This window comes from Kryptolebias marmoratus, linkage group LG24 (genome assembly GCF_001649575.2).
Source record: "Kryptolebias marmoratus isolate JLee-2015 linkage group LG24, ASM164957v2, whole genome shotgun sequence".
Taxonomy (NCBI): domain Eukaryota; kingdom Metazoa; phylum Chordata; class Actinopteri; order Cyprinodontiformes; family Rivulidae; genus Kryptolebias; species Kryptolebias marmoratus.
The window spans coordinates 2,420,371-2,443,571 of NC_051453.1; the positions used below are offsets into that span (position 1 = coordinate 2,420,371).

At 36.9% G+C, this 23,201-nt stretch overlaps 2 protein-coding genes across 2 annotated transcripts; one reads left to right on the plus strand and one right to left on the minus strand.

Moving 5' to 3' along the window:
• Positions 1–1,650: 1,650 nt before the first annotated feature.
• On the plus strand, positions 1,651–16,195 carry zmat3 (zinc finger, matrin-type 3). The gene is made up of 6 exons (XM_017420573.3): positions 1,651–2,125; positions 6,595–7,337; positions 7,417–7,554; positions 7,993–8,159; positions 8,417–8,520; positions 10,281–16,195. Exons 1-6 carry the CDS (start codon positions 2,002–2,004, stop codon positions 10,487–10,489), a joined length of 1,485 nt encoding a protein of 494 aa, XP_017276062.1. The 5' UTR covers positions 1,651–2,001; the 3' UTR covers positions 10,490–16,195.
• Positions 16,196–17,430: 1,235 nt separating this feature from the next.
• LOC108238382 (E3 ubiquitin-protein ligase RNF14-like) lies at positions 17,431–22,935 on the minus strand. Its single transcript, XM_017420402.3, has 7 exons — positions 22,570–22,935; positions 22,110–22,240; positions 21,060–22,028; positions 20,705–20,783; positions 20,400–20,603; positions 19,606–19,775; positions 17,431–19,502 (listed from the first exon to the last, which is right to left on the minus strand). Exons 1-7 carry the CDS (start codon positions 22,721–22,723, stop codon positions 19,437–19,439), a joined length of 1,773 nt encoding a protein of 590 aa, XP_017275891.1. The 5' UTR covers positions 22,724–22,935; the 3' UTR covers positions 17,431–19,436.
• Positions 22,936–23,201: the final 266 nt, after the last annotated feature.

Consider the following 23,201-nt stretch of genomic DNA (forward strand, 5'->3'; position numbering starts at 1 on the left):
GAAGGTCACAAAGGGGTATAAAAACAAATTTAAAATGGAGAAAACAGCATCAAACCGAGGCATAGTCATAAAAGGTTGCGGAGTTATCAATGTGAAGCATAATGTGGTCAGAAAATAATGAACTGAAGCAACCATTATGCAAAATGACCTATTTATTCTTTATAAAAAGAACAAATGTAGCCTAGATGCAAAATAAACAACAAAAACAGCAAAAGCGAAGTAGAAAATAATTATAACAGCACAGTGGATTGGGAAAAATGTGATGGAAGATGTTTAAAAAGAAACATAAAAGATAACCACAAACACCAACCAGGTTGTCAACTTTAAATACTAGTTTAAAACTGGATGTAGTCTATGTCTTTATGTTACAAAACCCAAATTATCAAATATTGTTTTTAAAAAGTTGTGATCAGTATTGTATTACTGCATTTGTTTTAAGATTGTACTGTTGTTGTAACAACATGTAGTCCAGTTTTATTGCATTTATTCATATAAGCTGTATACCACCAACAGAAGGCCTTTGGGAACATAATAAAGGCAGCTGCATACATTGAAATAAAATAAATCACAATGCACAAGTAGTTTTTGATATATCCCACAGGCAGAATATTGCCTTTATTGCAGTAATAAGTTGTGATGTTAGCAATAAGTGATACAATTCTAAGGTTAAAGCAATAAGATTATAAGACTTTAAAGCAGGCTATAGCAGAAGAACTATCTTGTTAAATGTTTCTTCCTTCTTCATTTTATAATGCAAGTCCATGGATATGTGGAGGTCCTGGTTGGTGTGGCTACACATGGTCTGCGGTTGTGAGGCTGGTTGGATGTACTGCCAAATTCTCTGAACCACCTTTGGAGATGGCTTATGATTGAAAAATGAACATTCAATTCATGAGCAACAGCTCAGGAGGACATTCCTGGAGTCAGCAAGCCAATTGCACGCTCACGCAAAACTTGTGACATCCGTGGCATTGTGCTATGTAATAAAACTGCACATTTTAGAGTGGTTTTTATTGTGGCCAAACTAAGGCATGCCTGTGCAATAATCATGCTGTCTAATCAGCATCTTTATATGCCACACTTGTAAAGGGTTGGATTATCTCTGCAAAGGAAAAGTGCTCACTAACACAGATTTACACAATATTTGAGAGAAAAAGGCCTATTGTGTACATAGAAAAAAATCTTAGATCTTTGAGTTCAGCTCATGAAAAATGGGAGCAAAAGCTAAAGTGTTGCATTTATGTTTCTATTCAGTATATGTGTGCATATATATATATAACCAAGTTGAAGGAGAGTCACTGATCACAAAGTTTTATTAGGATATCCAAATCACCTGCTGGGTACACTACTGAAGACACAAACCAACCACAAACATAACTCAGTGGTTTGTGGTTGATAGAGATTTTTAAAGTATTGGTTTCTTGTTCTCCAGGAGGGGAGAATGAGAGCTTGATACTGTCTATTATTATTATTATTATTATTATTATTATTATTATTATTATTATTATTATTATTATTATTATTATTATTATTATTATTATTACTGAGTATTCCACCTCATGTGACTCTTATCTGTCCGACTCTTATCAGGTCTCAGAGCCATCCTTTTCCAGCTCGGGTGATCTGATCTTGAGTGTACCACAGAGGTGTAACATATTTATACAGTGTGTCATTATTACCACCCATGCAAAGAAGCAGCAGTGGCATCGGAAATGGACTGTACCAAGAAGCAAAGGGACACTGGAAGAACCTTGGCAGGATTTGAGTGCTGAGAAAAACCCGATTTCGCAGATGGCATGGTTCCCGTCGACGTTTCGTGTGAAAAATAGATGCGTCACATTTAAAAGCTGGTGAATTCCTCTCATTGTTGGCGTCTGTCACCTGCCTGGATTTGGCTCCCTTCTTCAGATCTCCCCTCCGGTGAAAGGTGCAGTGTCTGCGCGGTGGTGGGGACTGTCATCCTGTCTGACCGCCCGAAGTTGGCAGAGGGATGTGCCGGCGATGATGGCGTTGCAGCTGAGGAGCGGAGATGCAGCATTTTATCAGAGCGCAGAGTACTGCAGAAACTACACTTCGCCGCCTGTCAGCTACAGTGACAGCAGCCATTATCTTGCGCGATTGCCAGGTAAGAAAAGGCTGCCATTCAGGAGCTCCTCAAAAGTCTCCTGCGCTATTGTGCAAAGATTGGTTAAAATCTAAAAAGAGACGATTCCAGATGGTATAGAGGATGGTGGATGTTGAGAAGGGTTGCCCTGGCGCTCCTGTCAACCTCATGTCATGTTGTGGGGTTCACCAGCCACCATTCTGTTCAGCATAGAGCATCATGCTGCCATGCAAAATCTGTGGCTGTCGATACTCTTGTTCTGCAGAAGAGCTCTATAGGCTATCTCATCCTCCAGAGATAGGCTGCTTCAGGTCTGAAGTCTGAAACAAGAAACATAATTTAGTCTCATTATATTCGGCTCAAGTGGTGCACCCAGAGGAGGTGAGAAAACCTCTTTTTTTTGCACTGCTTGATCTGAACAGATGACATGTGGCAATTATACACCAAATGTTTTTATACACCTGCGTAGTCGCTGCCAAAACGCTTTTCTGTGGGGGTTTTAGGGCCAAGTGTGTCAGGCTGCAAGATTCTGATCATGATGCAAAGCAGGTAAATGATTAATCCACTTTGCAATTGTCATGCCATTAAATGGTTGCTTGTCCATATAACCCACGGTAAATAAACGTCATGGCTATTAAGGTCAAGGTTCAGGAGCATAAATGATCAATCAACAGAAGCAGAGCATCTCCTCTTAATTCAGTAATCATTTAAGTAATTCATTTTACATTTAGAGCTACTCAAATGTGACCTTTTGTGTAATTTAAATTGATTAATTTATAAACTAAATGTGAAATTGAAATTAAATGATTAGCAAGAAATGAAGCTACAAATATGTATTTCCTTGTAAAGTATTTTCTCTCCATGGCTAGAGCCATTTTCTGTATTGGTGGGAAATAATATATTAATACCAGCATAATGCCATACAGGTAACTAATGCCTACGAGAATACATCTCACTTTATTTTAAAGTTAATTTCTATGAAGGTGACCTCATAAAATAACAAAACTGAAGCATAAAAGTAGCTGCAATTTAGGGTTTATTTTGTACAGTAGTTAAAAAGCAAAGTACAGTGAGACGTATTTGGATATTGTATGAACTGTACTTGTTCATACACCCAGTGGAGCAGAAGAAATCAGTGCAATAGGCATGTGCTTTTTATTGCTCCGTAATTGATGTGACACAACACAGTACAGCAAGAGAAACTCCAGAGAAAATGAACCCTTGGCCTATTTAAAGATTCTCAGTGGAGATTATGAAATTATAAATTATGAAAGGCTTGAAGACAGGAGTGTTTTGTTTCTGAGTTCTCACCCAGCAAGATACAAACTATTGAGTCAAGATGAAAAAAATAATTAAAAACTTACAAGCGATGGATTTATAATTAACTTGAAAATGTTTGGCTGTTTTTTGTTGTCACAGGATGACTTGAGGCTTTGGGTGAGTCTGATTTTGGCTAGCAAAGTTTATCGTATTTTCTCCTGAACTTCACATTCAGAAGGGCAAATGGTTTTTGATGTTGCGATGGACATGTTTTCGACTTTCTGGTCAACAGAATGGACACATCTGTCTATGAGGTGAAAAAGCAAAAAAAAAGATCAGGCAATGTTGTTTTCTGAATATTTGTATTTAAAATAATTAATGTAAAAATCTACCAACAACTCTAGTAGTCTTATTTGTAATATGTACACATATTTGTGTGGTTTCTGCTATTTTTCCTCCTGAATAGCTTTTTTATACCAACTTCTGCTAAAGCAAATGTTTTTTTTTTGTTGTTGTTTTTTTACAAATTTGATTTTAAAAAATGACTAAATGAGGTGAAAATGTCCTCCAGAGCTCCTCAGAATACCCATCAAGTTCCAGCTGAGAAGTATTGAGTCAAACAAGAATCAATATGAAGCCCTAATGTGACTTGTAGGAATACTATTGATTTTAAACTCAAGTCAAATGAGAATACATATGCAGCAGGATATTGCATGTTTGTGCTGTTCTCCATACTATGTTTTCAAATAAATAAAGAATATAATTTGAAAAATCAACTAAAACAATGAGATATTGAAGAAATAAAATGATGTGATATCTTTGTCTTTTGAATACTAAAACAAATTGACCATAAAGGCTGCTGGATGCGAGTCTGTTTAGAAACAATGATGTACTGGAAGTACAGAGCTTCATGTTACAGATGTGGGGAAAGAGATCTTAAGAGTCTGTCAACAAAGTCTGAACTACAGAGAGAGCCCATTGAATCAGGAAAATAGATGGCAGCAACATCTTCCAGCTTAACTCACATAGATGATATAAAGTAAATGCATTCCTTGTTTTTAATATACTAAAATATGCTGTGTGAATGTTAGCACTGAATCATTTATATTAAGCAAATGCGGCCAGTTGCTTTGTCTTTCAGAAATGTTGCTGCTTCAGTTAAAGATGTTTGGTCCTGATGAGGCTGATGGAGAAGAGACTGATGACATGTTTGATGGACCTGGCTCTGAATCGTGCATACTGAGATCAATAAGCTTGTCTCATTTATTAATACTGGAGAAATTTGAGTACATACGTGCAATTTAGCTATTTTTTTTAGCTTTTTAGTGACTTTTTTGTTTTGTTTTTATGTTCATTTTATTATTATCAATGTGGTTTTCCTAATTTTCTCTGTGTTTGATGTCTCTGTGCTGCACTCTCAGTTAATGAGCCTTGAGGTGCTGTTTGTGCTGCATCTCTTTAACAATCCTCTCTCTGGCTCACAGTGGCCAATACTCTTCTTCAGTGTTCACTACAAATAAATCGCCGTTGATGCTCACAAAAGACAGAATATTTCCAAATTGGGAGCTTTAAAATTTCCCATCATTAGGTTAAAAGAAACGACAGAGTGAATCCAAATAAGAGGTGAAATGTATGTATTTGTTATTGCCACATCGTGATTCCTCACTGGCACCATGTCTTGATCTGTTGGATCTGCAAATGACTCATCTTGCAGTTGATATGACTAACAAAGAAGTCACTGTGTTGTCCAGCATACCTCTCTCCTGAAGTCAGTCAGGCCAGGTGACAGACAAGCAGCTGGACAGACAGACTGACAGGGAGCAGCACTTGGAAACACAAACACCCCTGGGTGTTATTTTGGGTCCATGATTCACTGCTAGTGGCTGTCCAATTGGATTTTCAGATAAAAGCTTCCAGCACAACGAGTTTTGCCACAGCTGTTGGCCTACCACAAACTGGGCAATTTATCTGGTAATACACACACAATCACACATGCAGAATGATTCGGACAATCTAAAGCACTCAAATCTGAATGGTGCCATTTTTATTTCCATGCTTCTTCTCGTTTATCCTACAGACACAGAAAATGCGCACACACTAAATACAAACCCCCTGTATCAGCTCATATTCCAGGCTCATGCTGTGGCTGTGTGTTGTCACTGCCCTCATGCGTGTACATATGTGTAAATATCTGATGCCCAGTATGTTTGGCTGCAGGACCTATATATTCAGCCTGATCCCTCTGATGCTCACTGAAACGTGAAACTCCAAGACTTCTGTCCAAGAATGTGATTCTGTTTCCTCATTGCTTTGCATCTATCTTTGTGCATCGTTCCTGCCCCTGGGCGTTTGTAAATCTGTGCTGTCTTCAATAATTTTACATCTATCAAAGAACAATATCTACATAATAAGCCAAACACAACAATTTGCTTTCATATCAAAAGCAAATCACATTTATTTTTCCAAAAATTTATATTATCATTGACTTTAAACTTGTTTATACATTTATATGTGTGTGACATTGATTTCAAATCCATTTTTTAATAATTGATGGTCTATTTGCATGAATCTTTAGATCACAGATTTGTTTAAGTTCATAAAGTTGTATTTTGTTTAGACTTACTGAGCATTGCCAAAATTTATCCTACTTTGATATTCGACTCTGTTTTTTTTAGCTGAACCGGATAACATTCACAAGCAGTGTATCTGCACTTAGTCACAGGAGTGCTTCAAGCCAAATCATAGCATCAGCATACTAACATGCCCATGATAAAAATGTCAAAGTGCTGATGTCTGTAACAGACCATGTTTATCATCTCAATTTACCACTGCAGCTCTCTAACACTAGCTAAAAGCCAGCAGAGTCTACGATATTAAAATTAATCCTGTGGGGAATCTAATTGTCGGGCCAAGTTTTCATAGCAGTCTTTTTAGTAAAAGTACCACCCCGTGGTGGTGCAAAATGGAAATCTACGTAATTAGGAAAGTCATTTTGATAAATTACTTGGAAATTAAAAATGACTGTAGAGAATTTTATTACAGTTTATTGAAAAGTTTATTAAATATTTTAGAATGAACAAAATGGATAAAAGAAAATCTACTTTCTTGAGAAACAAATATCCACACTAGTGTTTACAAAGCACTGAGACCATCAGATCTTGACAGACTGTAATAGAATTATACTGAGCGAAGATGACTTTACATTACTGCCTTGCTTCTGATGCTTTCAGGTCCAGAAACCATGCTGAAGCCCCCCCTAAGTCTCTTCAGTCATCCGCAGCAGCCCTTCCATTACATGGACTCTCTGCACCCCTTGGGACCTCCACCAATGGCACCTGCACAGCCTCTTGGGCCACCTCCCATTGCCCCTACTCAGGCAATTGGACCCCCAACTCTAGCCCCTACTCAGAGTTTAGGACCTCCTCACATAACTGCTTCCCATACATTAAGGCCTCCAGCTATTATCCCACCACACACATTGGCTCCACCTCCAATGCCTCCAGCTCAGCCAATGTGCCCTCCACCAATGGCACACACTTTAGGGCCCCCACCTGTAGATCCCACACAAGCAATAGTACCTCCCACCATGGACCTCACACAGTCACTTGGACCTCCACATCTCACCCCTGCCCAAGCACTGGTGCCACCGCCGGTAGTGGCACCTGCAGCCAATCGATTTCCCCTGCCTCCAAGTCCCTTGTCCTCACCCCCTGCTCCAGACCCTGACCCTTCACAGATGCCATCAAGGCCTCCAGGGCCATCCCTGAATCCACCTCCAGTTTCAAGCTACATCTGTGGTCCTGTTCCAGGTCAGGCAGCACCGACCAGTGAGCAGCCCCAGGATGAGAGCTCCTCACTGGGGATGGAGGACCAGGAGGACTCTCTTGGGCTAGAAGAACTGTGTAAACCACTGTACTGTAAACTCTGCAATGTTACACTAAATTCTGCTCAGCAGGCACAAGCTCACTATCAGGTGAGGGAAAACACACATTCAAACTTGTGCAAAGTATAAAATACTTAACATAAACACAAAATTCTGTCTTTTTACTAAGGGAAAGAACCACAGTAAAAAATTAAGAAATTTCTACGCTGGAAGCCAACAGCCACCAGCCATCAGGATCCCAGAAGTCCTGGAAGGGGCTGGTCAGACTGCAGGGTCAGGATCTACAGATGGTGACGCAGGCAGGCAGGTCAGGCCACCCTTCACCTTCTCAGCATTAACTTACTTAAATGTTTAATTTAAGGAGGAGGGTGGATTGCTGCTGAAGTGGCAACTCTGCTGATAGAAGCTGTTTTCTCTGAGGTGGTTGATGAAAACTGCAGTCACTCAACAGTTTCTACACAGAATCTACAGTACTTTCAGTCCTGAACAGTCTACTTTTTCTTTAGAACAGTTCATAAGATATCTTGTTATATTGACAAAAACCTTGAGTAAATATAAAAATGTGTTTCAGTTTGTATTTGGAAGTTTCTATCTCCAGTCATTCCTTTCATTCTTTTACAATTGGCAATCAGACAAATTGACACAGATTCTGCTTTCTAGTGGCCCCTTTTTTTCTTCCGTTTTTCAATGTTTACTCCATAACTTTTTTCATCGCAAACACTGCTGCTTTGTCTTGTGTCCGCAGGCCCTGTATAAGGGGGCGCCTCGGGTCATCTTGGCCACAGAGAACGACTATTGTAAACTGTGTGATGCCTCCTTCAGTTCACTAGCTGTTGCACAGGCCCACTACCAGGGCAAGAACCACGCCAAGAAGCTACGCCTGGCTGAGGCCCAACAGAACTCCAATAACATGTGGGTCTGGGTCAAGAAATATCTTTTGTACTGGCGACAGGTTTCATCCTTATTCAGCTTCAGACAGTTGAATTGTTGAAGATTGTTAAATATACTTTGAAATTTTTGAGATTCTTGTTTTAAGAATTTTATAGCTCCATATTTTTCCTGTAATCTTCTGTGGTACATATATATATATATATATATATATATGTACCTTAAACTTTGAGATTCAAAGTGATTTTATCACCTGTTCACCTGTTATTCACCTGTTTTAGAGAAGGAAACAATGAGACAGCCCCCAGAAAAAATCGGAAAGATGGCAGTGAATATCGACTGGTAAAAAACCGCCGCAGCCCACAGCTGCCTGCTGCTATGCCAGGTAAAAAGGGAGATAAATGATTAATAAACTAATGTAATTAAATTTCTTTATTTTAAAATGATGATATGTCTAGCCTAATGTGAGATTTTCAGCCCATACATTTTATTAAATGTTGAATTTGAAACTGCATATTAATTCAGTTAGTCAGTAGTTAACAGGTTGATTTATTATTTTTGTATTATTTGTATCATAATGTATTATTTTCTTGCATTAATTCGGTCAGTTCATAAAGCACGATGCCCTTTATCTGTGTGCATAAGTAAAGTGTATTTTTATGTCCAAATCAGCAGATAAGGCTTTCCTAGCTCAAGTAGCATTGAAAGAAAAAATAACTGCTCCTGTTTTAATTTGCTGATTACAGTCAACAAAAGAAATTAGAAATTACTTCATTGTGCAAGACAACACTAAACACTTGATAAGTCTAATGCATATAACTTGGTGTTCAAATTAGATTTTCTTTCAACAGTGTCATAAAAAACATAAATGTGCACATATCTTCAGTGAATACTTTCAGCAGCTTTTGGTATTTGTCTTTGAGAAGAAGGTTCATTTACAGTTTGGGTGTTTGTCTATATGATGTCTGCTTTTGTTGTTGGTGGTGTGTGTGTGTGTGTGTGTGTGTGTGTGTGTGTGTGTGTGTGTGTGTGAAAACGGATACAGGAAAAGTAACGTCAGACTGTCTGTTGGCGTTAACCATCCCCTTCTTGCTATGTCTGTACCTACTGTCTTTTCACAAACAGAATCATTAGCAATTCCACTAATAATTAAAAGGACTAAATCGCACTAAAAAGCAAATGACCCTTTCTGTCTCTTTCAGCTCCTCTTTCTCACCACAACATTCTGCTCATGTCATCAGTTTTTTTTTTTTGATGGATAAGTCCTAAAGTAGCTGTCCTCTTGCCTGCGGTTACTTTGTTGCTGACTTCTTATTTTTAGTCTCTTCCTGTTTCTCATATTTCTGCAGTTTGTACACAAACGAAAAAACAAACAATTTTTGTCCTTTGTATCATTTTAATGTAATCTCATTTGCCTTAAAGCCTCTCTTTCTTCACATTGTTATGGATTGTTATTTCAGATAAAGATAATGTGACTCATTTGGTAAAATTTTTTTTAACAATATTTAACACTACTTTTAAGAGCATAAATTGTCTTTTTTAATGTCCTCTGCTTGGTTTTTTTTGCTATATACAAGGTCTGCAGCTTTTACACAAAAGAAGCACATCTTAAGCAGAAAAACTGTTATATAAAACATAGTCAAAAACTCCTGGTCTGAAAAATCAAGCCAATGTCGAACTTCTTTAAAACTGCATTAACTACATCTAAAGACCACAAGAGGGAGTCTGCAATGACTGTTTTGTAGAAGTGTAAAGATGGTTAACCACCTTCATGCTCATTCAGTTACTAGGGGTAAAGATTTAGCAAATATCTGGTTTTAATCAATAGTTTTATGTCTTCTCCACTGCAGCTAAATTTAAAAGGCTGTAACAAGTATTTTGATTCAGTAAGAATTGAGAATAAGAACTACGTGAGAACACTTGAAGACATTCAGATTTGCATTTTATCGTAAGAATTAAACACAAAGATCCAAACATATTAAATTCAGAATTTACAGTTTTTCCCCTAATTTATTTTGTCTATTTTTGTCCTGCATTGCAGTGTCCCTTCTGTCATGGTAGTTATATCTCAAGTGAAACATCCTCTTCATGTGTGTCTGCTACTGATTTCTCTCCTGCCTGTGTTGCTTCTTTTGCTCCTTCTAGGGCCATACTACAACCCCAGACCGAGGCAGCGTATCCCCAGGGATTTAGCCATGTGTGTAACTCCCAGTGGACAGTTCTACTGCTCCATGTGCAACTGCGGAGCCGAGCAGGAGTCAGACTTCAGGCAGCATCTGGAGAGCAAGCAGCACAAAGCCAAAGTGTCGGAGTTAAGATACCGCCATGAGATGGAAAACCTCGGCTACAGCTAAGAGGGGAGAGAAAAGATGGAGACTAAAGTAAGGAGGAAAAAGATGGCAGGGGTAAGCACCAGGGGCAGTGGATGTAAAAACTGCCCTTTATTTGCAGAGTATTTTAAGGGAAAGCTATTACGCCCCAAACAGCCGCCAGGTCTTTTTATTGTTTATTTGATTTATGGAACAAATCTACAAATCTAGACAGAAGCATATATACTACATGTATGACTGTAGCTCAAATGGTAGATCAGGTTGTCCACTAAGTGCAGGGTAAATAGTTTCATCTCCTCATATATCAAATCCTTTGAGCCAAGAGAGAGTGGCTCCTTATGGACAATTCAGATCTATTCTACCATAGGAAGCTAGCTTCAGTCTGTGTTGTTAGTCAGAGTGCAACATACAGAGAAAATTTAAGATTTTTAATATATAGCTAGGAAACAAAGGATTTTTGGTACTGAAAAAAAAAACCTGATAATTTTCTGGTTTACTCTCATTCTAATCTTTGTGCAGGTTTCAATCTGACTCAGGTTACAAGTGAATGCAATTGGGCTGCAAAGAAATCTTTGGCTTGTTCAGACAATAAGAAGAAGACTAGTGACCAGGAAACTTGTTGAAGTTTTCAGAGAAACTCTCACAGAAAAGAACGGCATGCAGAGAGTTGAAAAGAGAATAAACATGTGAAAATAAACTCATAGAAAAACAATTGAGACACAAAATTTTTAGCTAGAGGACCATTTTTAATGTCTTGTGTATGGAACAGCACTGCAAGTATTTTTTTACTTAGGGTCTTGCTGCAGGGCCTCTATATAGACTGCAGAGCCACACACGGCCCAGAGGAGAAAATTCAGTGTCTTTATTACATAACAGAGGTAATAAATTCAGAGCACTAATTGCTACTTTTAGAATAAAAATCAAAGCACAATAAACTTAATCTTGCATAACAGTGTTAAGTGAAACTGTGAGCCTTGGCTGACCCTTGACCTGTTCTTTAGTATGTTTCAGGCGCACCGATGAGCCTTGTTTAGGCATTTCAACGGAATTAGGCCAAAGCTCTGGTCAGCCTTTTTGGCAATACAGTAGCAACTAATATGTACTGTGGTAGGATTTTTCTATAAGCTATGTTATATTAAATTATACAAATGTTATGTAAATATAGCAAAATAATATTAGTCTTGTAAATATAGTATATTAAACAGGAATCTTATTGATTCTTTAATTAATGTTAGCCTCTCAATCTATTGTAGGAAGTCATAATCAGTTTATTATTATCAGGAATCTTGTACATGCACACTGACTGAATGTCTCAGCAGTTTTTTTATTTACTTTGTTTTCCTAGTCTTCACTGTAGGCCCTTCACATCACTCTAAAGTACCTCTGGTACCATCAGCATATAATTAAAAGCTGCTAGTGCCCTCATTTTGTCTGCATGTGGCAGAAGTGGCTGCCTCTGAAGTGAAACTACTTTAGATGCAGGTACAAGCTAAACAACTAAAGAAGAAGAAACATTTACTCACAGTAATATGTACAATTAAAAGTCTTTAAGACCAAACTTTAAAGTAGTTTACAAATTGCAAAGTTCCTGGATAGTTTAGGTTATTAGACAGTTTAACTCTCCTAATTTCCCAATCAACTCTGACTCCCAGAGAGGACATAACTGGGTTTTATTGCAGAATAAATGGCAAAAAAGTGAATAGACATGAATGAATCTGCAGACCCATCTGTTTGGTTGTTGCTCTCATCCTCATATGACCCAGGTTCAGCAGATAGTTAGAATCAAATTATTTTTTATCTGTTTTTGTTTATCTAATATTCAGTTCCATTTCAGTGTTGCTGAGCTGAACAGAACGGAGTCACAGTATTTTGAGTTTACAGTGGTTTTAAATAAATAAATACTGTCCTTAATTAATGCTAAAATATAAAAAATGTATATATTATATTGCTTAAAATACAAAAAACTTGACTTTCAAATTATCACTGACAAACTAAATTAAATAAAAAAATATATTTTATTAGTGCCAAAAGAGTTATTGTTGTAGTAAAATATCTAAGGATCTGTGAATTATTTATTTTGCACTTTAGTAGTAGTAATTTAGACATACACACACATCTGTGCACACACAAGTACGTGCATAAAAACAAGTCAAATTTGCATAAATAAATGTGTTGAAAAATAAAAATGAAAGCAGCATCCTTGCTTTCTGCTTGCTAGATGTAGTTTTCTGCAGGGAGTCATCTGTTAATATGTTTTATTTGTCTGAGGAGCACAAACACACACCTGACTACAAAGATACTCAGGAGAATAGTGCTGCAAGGAGAATGTGGTGTAGTGTTTGAGGGACAAAGAAAGATCTTGATAGAATACCTGTGCAGTTTAATCAAAAGGAACAGTGACAAGCTGATGAAAGCAGAGCTGTAAGGTGAGACACAACTAGTCACGTTTTTAATGTTAGAGTAGCAGCCTTTTCAAAAGCACTTCTCCTTATCCTAAAAATAACATGCTTTTGTCTTTCATGAAAGCACTGGTGGCATCACGTTTCATTGTGATGACAAAATTGTGAATTGAAAATGAGTTTCACACTCCGGTGCAGCTACTGAACAGCCTGAGCAAGTTCAGGAAATAATAAACTGCAGAGGAATGGAGAGAATGAGAAAATGATAGGAAACTGTGCAGCCAACCAGAAAAGACAGTGCTCTGAAAACCCTTGATTTGGTTTGAAATGATTTGTGACGGCTTTACTGTGGTAATAGTAGTTGTTTGTTTAAAACACTAAACACTGAATTCTCTACAACATACGTACTTTAACAAAATCCTTACATGCTATAGCCATAATACTGACACAAGTAATGCGCAGTTTAACCAAAGACTGAAATTTCTGTGCCAGATTGATCTGTGTACAATTGTTTTTCTTATCTACCTTTTAGGTAGTGAAATGAAAAAATACTCTTTGTCACATTTCTTAATGAGAATATTTTGAATAATAAAAACACAACCTGTCTTTGTTGCACAGAGTAAAAAAAAAACCCTCGTCTGCATTAACACCCAATTTATTAAGAGCCTCAAAATACTCCGGTCTGTAGCAGAACTGACAGCACAGTGCATGACCCGCTTGTTTTTAGAGAAGATAACACAGCTGCAACCTGGAGATCAAAGCAGCTTTATTGCAACAGGGCATTCATGTGAACAATGCTCAGACCGCCTGCATAAATCTATCTTTGCCATAACCAGATTCACACCCCTGGTCTAAATGGAAAATGACCACATCAAGTTTGAATCTGAGTTGTAGAAACTGTCTGTCTCAGAACGTATGCTCTGGCTGCTCAAAGTAAATTTAACCATGGAAAGGAACCCCAGAACAGACCAAAATGTCCACTGTTCCATTAGGGGGAAAATCACCAAAATCAATGAAATACAGACATAATTTTGTGTGACATTTATGTTCTAGATCTCCATTATATTTATTATATTACCTCTAAACCACATATGTGTGCTCATAACACGACAGTAGGTGTAAAGGAATTAGTATCAAAATGATTTTTTTTAATGACAGCAGCGTCGAGATTCCTTGGAAACATTAAAGAAATGACCAGGGCTTTAATTTATATATCAAAAAGAGTAAAAACATAACATGGATTGCACAATTGTTGAATTCAGTACATGTTTTTATTAATAATCTCCAGCCCAAATATTTTATCTTTAGTTAAAAAAGAAATTAAAATAATAATTTAAAGATTAACACTAATATTTTATGGACTTTTGTTTAAATTGTGCTTTTTAGTTACAAAGTATAGAGGTGGGTAACCATAATATCAAAATACTTAATGTATTTACTGATGTGTTTTAGCAGCAGAATTTATAGTTCTGTGTTTTGTTGTAAATGACAGAAAAGTGTTTCATATTGCACCACAAGAATTGTGTTTGATTTATATTGTGCATGAATAAAGTTGCATCTAATAACCACTGAGATGTATCAGAGATAAAATATAAGGATGCTCTTTAATAATGTTCTGATAAAGTTTATGTGAAGAGATTTATTGAGTGGTACCTTCTTAAGGTGAAGTGTCTCATCTTCAAGTTCAGATTGATCGGTAGCCATTGGGGCCTAATGACACTAGAAAACAGTACTAGACAAAACCAAATTTTGCACTTACTATAAAAAGGGCATTGGTATTTATAAAGAAAAGTATTTTAGCATATGTTTTTAGGTTCGAATGAAGACTTTACTATCTTTGTCATCATATACCTCTCAATAATTTGAAACTTTGGCGTAAAAGTTTCAGTCGTGACAAATGTGTATCATATTTGTAATTTTGTGCATTTATCAAATTACTGCAATGTTGAATTATTCAGATCAGGGTAGATGGGCAACAATGTGAGGTTAAGTTTAAAAGTATAACACTGTCACTTGTTAAACATCTTTCTAACGTTGAAATGGAATCCAAAATTACTTCTAATTTTTGTCTAATTTTGCATCAAAGATGAAGCATTTTTGATTTGAGTGCTCGAATCAGTGAACACAAAATTTTGTGGTACAGTTATTTATTTATTTTTGAACAACTTCTTCAGTCCAGCTGCTGTGAGGAAAACCACATATTTGAAGTTAAAATGATGGCATATCACAGGTTACACCTGAGGAAGTTCTCAGAGTCCTCAGTTTGCATCAACACTACAACATTTTTAGAAAAAATAGTAATTTCCTCTCGTAACAAACACTGGGAGTTTATTTTTTTCTGCTCTCTTGGGTGACCATGAAATGTTTAAGGTCAAAAGCTGTGAGAAGAGCTAATGTAACTCTAAAGATAATTTCAACACAAAACTATTTTTGCGTAATCATGCTGCTATGTCACAACTTGATTAGTCATAACAGATGGTACCCCGCCCTGAGTTCAGCTCTCCTCTTATTACTTAATCCTCTGTGAATCTGCTTGTCCTTATTGTTAGTGTCCTTAGACTACTTGTTTTAAATTTTATGCTTCATGAATAAAATGTAGTTTATTAGATCTCAGTGTGCATTTTTTAAATATGTTGTCAGGGACTTGGATAAAAACATGTGAAGCCTTAACATCCCAAATGTTTATAGAAAATACTTCTAATATTGTTTTATTTTTAATGTCTTGTTCTGAAGATATCCGATAACCCACCCTATGCTTGAGGGCATTTATTGTCTTATAAATCTCTTTTTATTTTATTTGTTATTTTGAACTTCAGTAGATATTATCTTTATGCAAAAAGTATAAAGATGTTGAAATGGATTTTTTTGCTCTCTTTTGTTCTTTGCTTGAAATCAGACTGAGCACATTCAGAGTTTAAGAAGACTGAACAAAATTTGTGAACATGTATGTTTATTTTGCCTGAGCATGTGATGTGTTTCTGCTCATCTCAGTTTGGGGTTTAAGTGTGTATATTAATAACATTTGAGAATATGCAACTCCTGCCTCACATAGAAGCCCATGTATCCTGGTCTACAGACTGAATCACTGACAAAATTCAGGACCTCCCACCTCCATTTACTGCCAGGGGCCCTGAATCTTCTAGCAGCACCCCTGCAGGAAAGCATATTCTCCTCTGATCTTTGTAAAAAACCTCAGCACACTTTCAGTGCCTCTGAACAAACACATTTTACTGACTGAATGAATGCCTGGACAAGTGATGCTTTGACTTCTGACTCTGTGTATGTTTGTGGTTTTTGACAGATGAATAAACTTGCAGATGATAACAACTGAGCTCTGTTCATGGTTTTTCCAGCGAATGAGCGTCTCATCTACGGCTCAGCTCACGATGCTCCAGGGGAAATAAGCGCACGGTTAGCTGATGCAGTTATTGGTTCAAATGGGAAAGAATCTCTCTATAGCCTAATTTCCAGCTCTTCATTGCCCATTATTCTTAATATTACTTCTACCAAGAAAGCTGCTCCCCTGCTCGATTGTTTATCTGTCAGCGGTATATCTCACAAACAGACAAAATGTTTTGTGCTAACCACAAGTCTGAGTTATTATTCTTTGATGAGGATCTAGCAATCTACATTCCTGCCTTGATGTGGTTTTTATGATTTGTAAAATGTTTAAATTAGATCAAATTAAACAAAATGCACTTCAGACAAAGTTACTGCTCCTCAACTCTAATATTTAATGGCAACTTTGACAAACAACATTTTTTGCAGTCATCTCCTGGTAGTTTTTACCATTCTTCTTGCTTTTAAGCTATTTAAATCTGAGATTTTTTTTTTTAAGACAGTGAGAATGAAGAGTGCATGTAAATGCTGGCTCACTATTCGATGAGAAATGAGTCAGTATTCTCATTATTCACCAGGGGTCACTAAATAGGCCATAAAGATCTAGCATCAACAAAGAAAATTAAGTAATAAGCTAAAGTTGAATAGAATTAAATCACCCCAAAAAAGTTTAAGAGCTTTGTAGAATCAATTACAACAAGAAATGTTGTTCTATTGGCACATCATGGCCCAATATCTTAGATTAAATTTACATTTGAGGGTGTTGTTTTATTCCTTTTCTTCCGTCCTTCTGTATCTCATATGCTCATGTTTTCTATTCTAATTCCTTTGACTATATGATGAATATTGGACGTTCTAACATTAGTCCCAACTAAAAGACACGTGATTTATGAGTCGTTATTAAAACCACTCGGTCTCCTTATGTAAAAAACATCAGTGCAGCAGTAGTTAAATTCAGTGAAAAGGCAGTTTGTGTAATGCTTTCTACACAATTTATTTCTGTTTGAGCCTGTCAGGGTTTATTTTGTGAGTTTGTTCTGAGCATGGTGTTAATTTATTTGCTATAACTTGTGTTTTGGTTTGTATTTTCTGCCTCATAAACCACAGAGAAAATGAAAACCATAAAAAAATGTCCAGCCCTCATTCACAGCCCTCCAAGGACCTGTTACGGCACTGCGGGTCAGCAGGGCACAGTTGTTTAGACATTTTTTAAAGAAGTGATGACCCTTCTGTGGAAACTTTTTATTTCCTGGAAGAGACACAGGAAAAACAGCCCACTGGCTTAGTATGAGCGACAGCTGTACATTTCCGATCATGCCCAGGAGACATGCAGCAGGGAACTTTGTTTCACTGTTTTGACAGAGCAGAGTAAAAAGGGAGGGGGACATTTTAAAAACAGGAAGTCGGTCTGTGACAAGGTGCCAAACACCCAACAGGAACTACATCTAGAAGCCGTCATTTTAAGAAGACTGAAATGTGACTACTTAATAATCATTTTAAACCACATATACAGTATAGGCAAAGCTACTAACTGTGTATAAGATTTAACCTGCTAAAGTTTTATCACATGTATTTTGTCCCAAAGCTTAATAACATTACAACTGCAGGATGAAAACATCTCAGGAGAAACTCTTTAATGTTATATTGTTGTTGTTTTTTTTCTAGACTTCACAAAGTGTCATTACCAATATATTTTTTTATGTTTTAGACTAATGCCTGTATTAAACAGGACCTTTAAGCATTTCAGTAATTAGTTATTTACACGAGGGTTTTTTATGTAAGCAGTTCATAAAAAGCTTTATTTAGTTCTTTAGTGCCATCTGCTGCTCATAACACGTTAAAGCGCATGCTGAGAGTTTTAAATGACTCAAGGTATTTAGCAGAAAGCCTAACAGCAAGTGTTTAAATGAGCTTTTCCAACTTCAAATTTCTGATCAATATTTTTTTGTCATTTTTCCCTCTGATTCTGGCAACATAAGTTTGTCATTATTGTCAAAAATTACTTTTTTTTTTTAATTTTTACTCCATTCTTTCCGTCTTATGGACAGCAGAAAAAGTTACTAAAGTTCCAGAAAAACAGTATCTGGTGGCTGTAGAGCATGTTAAAGCAGTATTAATACTGCTGTGATTTGGTAAGCTTATAAAAATATTTAAACAACAATTAAATATGATTTTATTTCTCATTAATAGACAAAACATTTTATAAAGTGCCGATGCTAAAACTACGTAAATGTAGTATTCTTTAGTCCTGAGCTATATCCTAACAAAATTAGGGACAGCTGATCTCACAGAAAGTAATTATCTTACACCATCTAATACAAGGATATTCAATTAGAGAACAATTCCCGAAAGTGCATTTAAAAAAAAAGGTACAAATCTCAGATTTGTATCTTTACGTACAGAAACAAAACCCTCATTTGCTCTTTATAAAGCTTGGAAATAACACATGATAAAATATAGTTTATAAAAGGTTTCACAAAGCTAAATTGGCTAATATTCATTAATATATAAGCATAAAGGGAAAAACTGTAGCCAAGCTGACTTAAGATCATAGCGTTGATGAGCCATGCTCTCAGAGGAATTTACTATGTGAGCTTCTTGTTTCTTTTCAAGAAGTATTAAAAAATATTACAATATTTCTTTGATGGTCCTAGATGTATTGTTAAACAGCTCAGGTTTGTAAATGATTGTGTGATTTTATTTGTGTTTAAACTGCATCCCTTCTGTTGATCTTTCTGATATGACTTCCGCAGTAGCTTCATTCATAAACAATAAAGATGCCCTCTAGACTCTTTAAGCCGCTTGAGGAGGTTCAGTGAAGGTTTAAAGCTCACAGTACGATATAAACAGCATTATTTGGCTTCAGATAATAAACAGAATCCTTAAACTTTTCTTGTTTCATCTAATTACATTTTGTATCAACGCTCACAACATCCTGATATTCAGACAAAGTTATGCTTTGAGACTGAAGCAAGTTGAATTTTTAAATATATATTATATAAATATATATAAGCTGAACTGAATTATATTGCATAGGTACATAACATATACTGCTTTTTGTTTACATTCTTAAGTTCTGTTGAGGTGATTGTACTCTGTGTTTTTCTTAGTCTAGTTTCCAGGATATTGTCACCAAGGTATGCAGTAAACATCAGTTTATATGTTTCTTGATAAGTGTTTAAAATCACTTGCACATCCCCTTCAGAGTTAGGGAGTTTCTGAATCCAGATTTCTTAGTTAATCCATATGAAACTCTGTCGACAATAAGTGCACCACATCATGTTACAACCACCGTCCTTCTGTAACACAAAGCACATCACATGTTGGTGTGAAATATTCAGAAACAAAAAAAATGAGCATTTGGGATACTATCTAGAATGATATACTGATTTAACAAATTACCTGTATAGGGGAAAGGCAGTGAGGGCAAGCTTTGGTATTTACAACCTTCCAGTTCTCACTCAGATTTGTCTCGAGAAACAGCAGCATTTTCTTCCCGTATCTGCTTTCCAGAAGGTGGCGCCTCTCTTCACTGCCAGTAGCATAATCCTCCAGAAGTGCCCTCCGTCCCTCTGAGGCATGAAGAAACAGCACAAGATCAGCCTCACACACATCTGAACCCAAATAAAATGAACTTTTAATCAAAGGTGCTGATTAAAACTTAAAATTAAATTGTCCTTCTGACTTCAAACAAACATTATTGATCATGTTTAATTTTATGAACTCTATAATATTCGTGAAAACATTTTAATAGTTTTTGATAACTCTGACAAGTTAATTGTAACAAATAAAATTACTCTATATCAACAGGATGTACGGGGAGTTAAAACTTCTGAAAAGTCAATAACATTTCTCATGCTTTCTGCCTTCATTATACAGTTTTTAAAATAATGTTCTACTTAAGTGTAAAAGATTTCCAGACACTTTCATTGGGCCTAAAATTTGATTGCAAAAGATTTTGTTTGCAGAATTTGCCAAGAAATTGCAATTTCAAAATATATATCTTATGACAAATTATCCCATGGCTTGTGTTTTAAACAGAGAGAATGACTGAATAGGAGCATCCCTTTACTTCCCCACTACCAACAAACAACCAAAGACCCATAAAAGTTAAACAACTTTCAACAGCAATTTCACAACAACCTTCTTTTGTCATAGACTGTAGCCGACTGTGTATACTGTTTACTATTATCTACCTTCAGATTGTGGAGATTTTAGCAGATCTTCCAGGTCTCCCAGCCTTGCCTTGTAATCCTCTTCATAACACTTGTTAGTTCCATGGTACGTCTTTTTGCAGTTAACACAAAAAGCAAAGCTGCACACAGAGCACATCGCCACACGGCTGGACTTTTCTGAAATCACGGGAGAACTACAAGAACGCCGAGGACAGTATGTCACATCTAAAATGGTGAAGGAAAAAATGAGTGATGAGCCCAGAGGAAGATTTTATTTTTATGATAAATATGGTGATAATGATTGTAAAAGAAGAAAAAAACCCCACCAGACATGCGGTCCAGTGTAGACTGCAGGAGCAGACGATCATATGTGCTGAACAGCTCCTCCCCTATAAGATTTTTCAGCTGTAAAAAATAAAGAAACAAAATGTGATGAAAGAAACAAGTAGCATCTAGAATAAGTATGTCTTTTTGTCTCAGTATTTTAGCAAGTTAAAAGCATATTGAACATTTCACAAATGTTTTTGTTACTGGCGTGTCAAACATATGTATAAAAAAACTTGCATGTAAGAAAAAAATGAGCTTATCTTCTTACTAAAGCAACACTATTGAGCACCATTTTGTTCACGTCTACTTCAGTACATTTCAAAAGGTAATCTTTCATTCTATACCTGACTGTACCTGTGCAGGTGTCGGGGTCACAGTGCAGCCCTCCTGAGGACAGATGACACCCTGGACATTACCCTCTGTAATTTGGACTTTACAGAAGTCCCTGAGACAAACCCGGCAGAAGATGTGGCCACACTCGTACAGCTGCACACACTCGGATCCGAGCCAGTCCATATAACAAACACTACAGTTAAATACAGTGGTGGCAAACACCCTCTGTTTCTGTTCTGCATTATAGATCAGAATCTGGGACAGGAGCTTCTGTGATGGGGTTATAGAGAAACCAGAGAAGGTTTGTCCATTGTTCAGGGACATTTTAGTGGCTTGGACTGGCAAAGAGGCTGGTTCTTTCTCACTTGGATATTGCAGGTTTGAAGAGCTTGAGGGAGGCATTACTGATGCAGAAACATCTGATTTACTTAAAACATCTTCCCGATTAATTTGAACAAACTCTGAAAATGGGAGAAGTTCAGATTTATCTGCTGCTGAAGAGAGGTCATTCTGGTTGTCAGCCTTAAACTCGGAGGTTTGGAAAGCTGTTGCTTCAGAGCCATGTGCATTTTGTGTTTTAGTTTCCGAAGAAAGAGCATTTGGATAATCTGTTTTAAACTCTGAGTTTAGGCTGCTTTGGTTAAAGTCATCTTTGTTAGCCTTATGGGAGTCCAATGATGAAGCTCCATGAAAATCTGGTTTCTTTGTTGCAGATGAAGAATTTAACAGGACATCTTCAGATGATGCTGACTTGTCTGGTCCACAAAGACCAGGCACATCTGTAGGTTCTGATTTTGGAGTGTTGCTATTATCCTGTTTGTCCTGTTTTTCTGACATAGTGCTGGGTTGATCAGAAGGAAGCTCAAGCAGACTATGGATGTTCAGGAGCTTCAGGGCATCTTCTCTCAGAAACTGTATCCAGGAGAAGAGCACCACAGACCCCTCTGTGGCCTGGTAGAGATCAATGAGCTGTGCACTCAGTGAACCCAGCTGAGGACAGGACAAGTAAAAGGGATTTTTATTGAATTTCTAAAATTTATGTCACTTTGACTTATTACCTGTGTTGATTACCTGTGTGTGAGTCAGCCAGCTGCAGGTGAGGGTGAAGGACGGAGGGGAGGAGGACGGGTAGTCTGCAGGCAGTTCAAAGGTGAGAAGCAGGGGTGGAAGGAATGAAATGGCATCCTGCCTTCGTGTTTTACCTTACAGACAGAAAAAAACAACAAGATTATTCAACTTCAACAAAGAACTCACAAACAGAGAAGAGCTCAGAAAAATGTTGGAATAGTGTCAATGTTATTAAAACATTTTGTTTAATAATAAAATAAAAACAATTTAAAAGAAGAAACAATGTATAGTGAAGGACAGAAAAAAACATCATTATCTATTATTTTATTATAACCCTGACACTGGGAGTAAAATGAATCACTAAAGTAATAGGAGTTTAAAAACAACAACATATCTATGTATTATAACACTTCAAAATAATGTTAGTTAACGTCCAAATCTAGCATTTTATTGGCATATTTACCATGTTTCAGCAACACGTTAAAGTCTACAGGAAGATCTATAAGCACTTGGATTTCTCCGGCAAACTCCGACTCATATCGGACGAACTCCTCCGAACCAAAGATACTCTGCAGGGCGAGCAGCTCATCTTCCTGCTCATCCTGGTCCGCATTCATATCTTGAATCCTTCTCTTCAAACTTATTGGAAAAACAAAACAAATTTGGAAAAAAGGCAAAACATCCTTTCGATTAGTCTGTTTCTTACAGGAGACGGCTGAAAAAGATCCTGACGCCTACAGCGTTGACAAAAGACGTTTTGTATTTCTGTGTTGTTGACTTTGACTTCCGCCAGCTTCCTGGTGCATTCGTGCCCGTCCCTCTGTTGAGTCATATCTATGATGCAAGGCACAAAATACAGCAGCAACCTCAGCTCAGACCCGAAAGAAGCGCGTGCGCGCTGCAATCACGTGCTCGTGCCTCATAATGAAGACTACAACATGTTTCAGCAGTTTGTATCATGAGATTTCCTTAGTGTAATAAAATCATATTTGACCATGTATGTGTCTCAAACTCCAACTAGGGGGGTGGAGACGGAGGCGAACCCAGAACGCAGACTCATCTTAAAAAGAAAAATAATTTATTAAAGTAAAAGTT

Excerpts from the sequence above, each read along its gene's own strand:
- zmat3 (XM_017420573.3), top strand. The coding sequence starts at position 2,002 with ATGATGGCGTTGCAGCTGAGGAGCGGAGATGCAGCATTTTATCAGAGC. Across the intron at positions 2,126-6,594 it reads TTATCTTGCGCGATTGCCAG|GTCCAGAAACCATGCTGAAG; the intron begins GTAAGAAAAGGC and ends TGATGCTTTCAG. Across the intron at positions 7,338-7,416 it reads AGGCACAAGCTCACTATCAG|GGAAAGAACCACAGTAAAAA; the intron begins GTGAGGGAAAAC and ends CTTTTTACTAAG.
- LOC108238382 (XM_017420402.3), bottom strand. The coding sequence starts at position 22,723 with ATGAATGCGGACCAGGATGAGCAGGAAGATGAGCTGCTCGCCCTGCAG. Across the intron at positions 20,784-21,059 it reads TGACCCCGACACCTGCACAG|CTGAAAAATCTTATAGGGGA; the intron begins GTACAGTCAGGT and ends TATTTTTTACAG. Across the intron at positions 20,604-20,704 it reads TACACTGGACCGCATGTCTG|ATGTGACATACTGTCCTCGG; the intron begins GTGGGGTTTTTT and ends TCACCATTTTAG.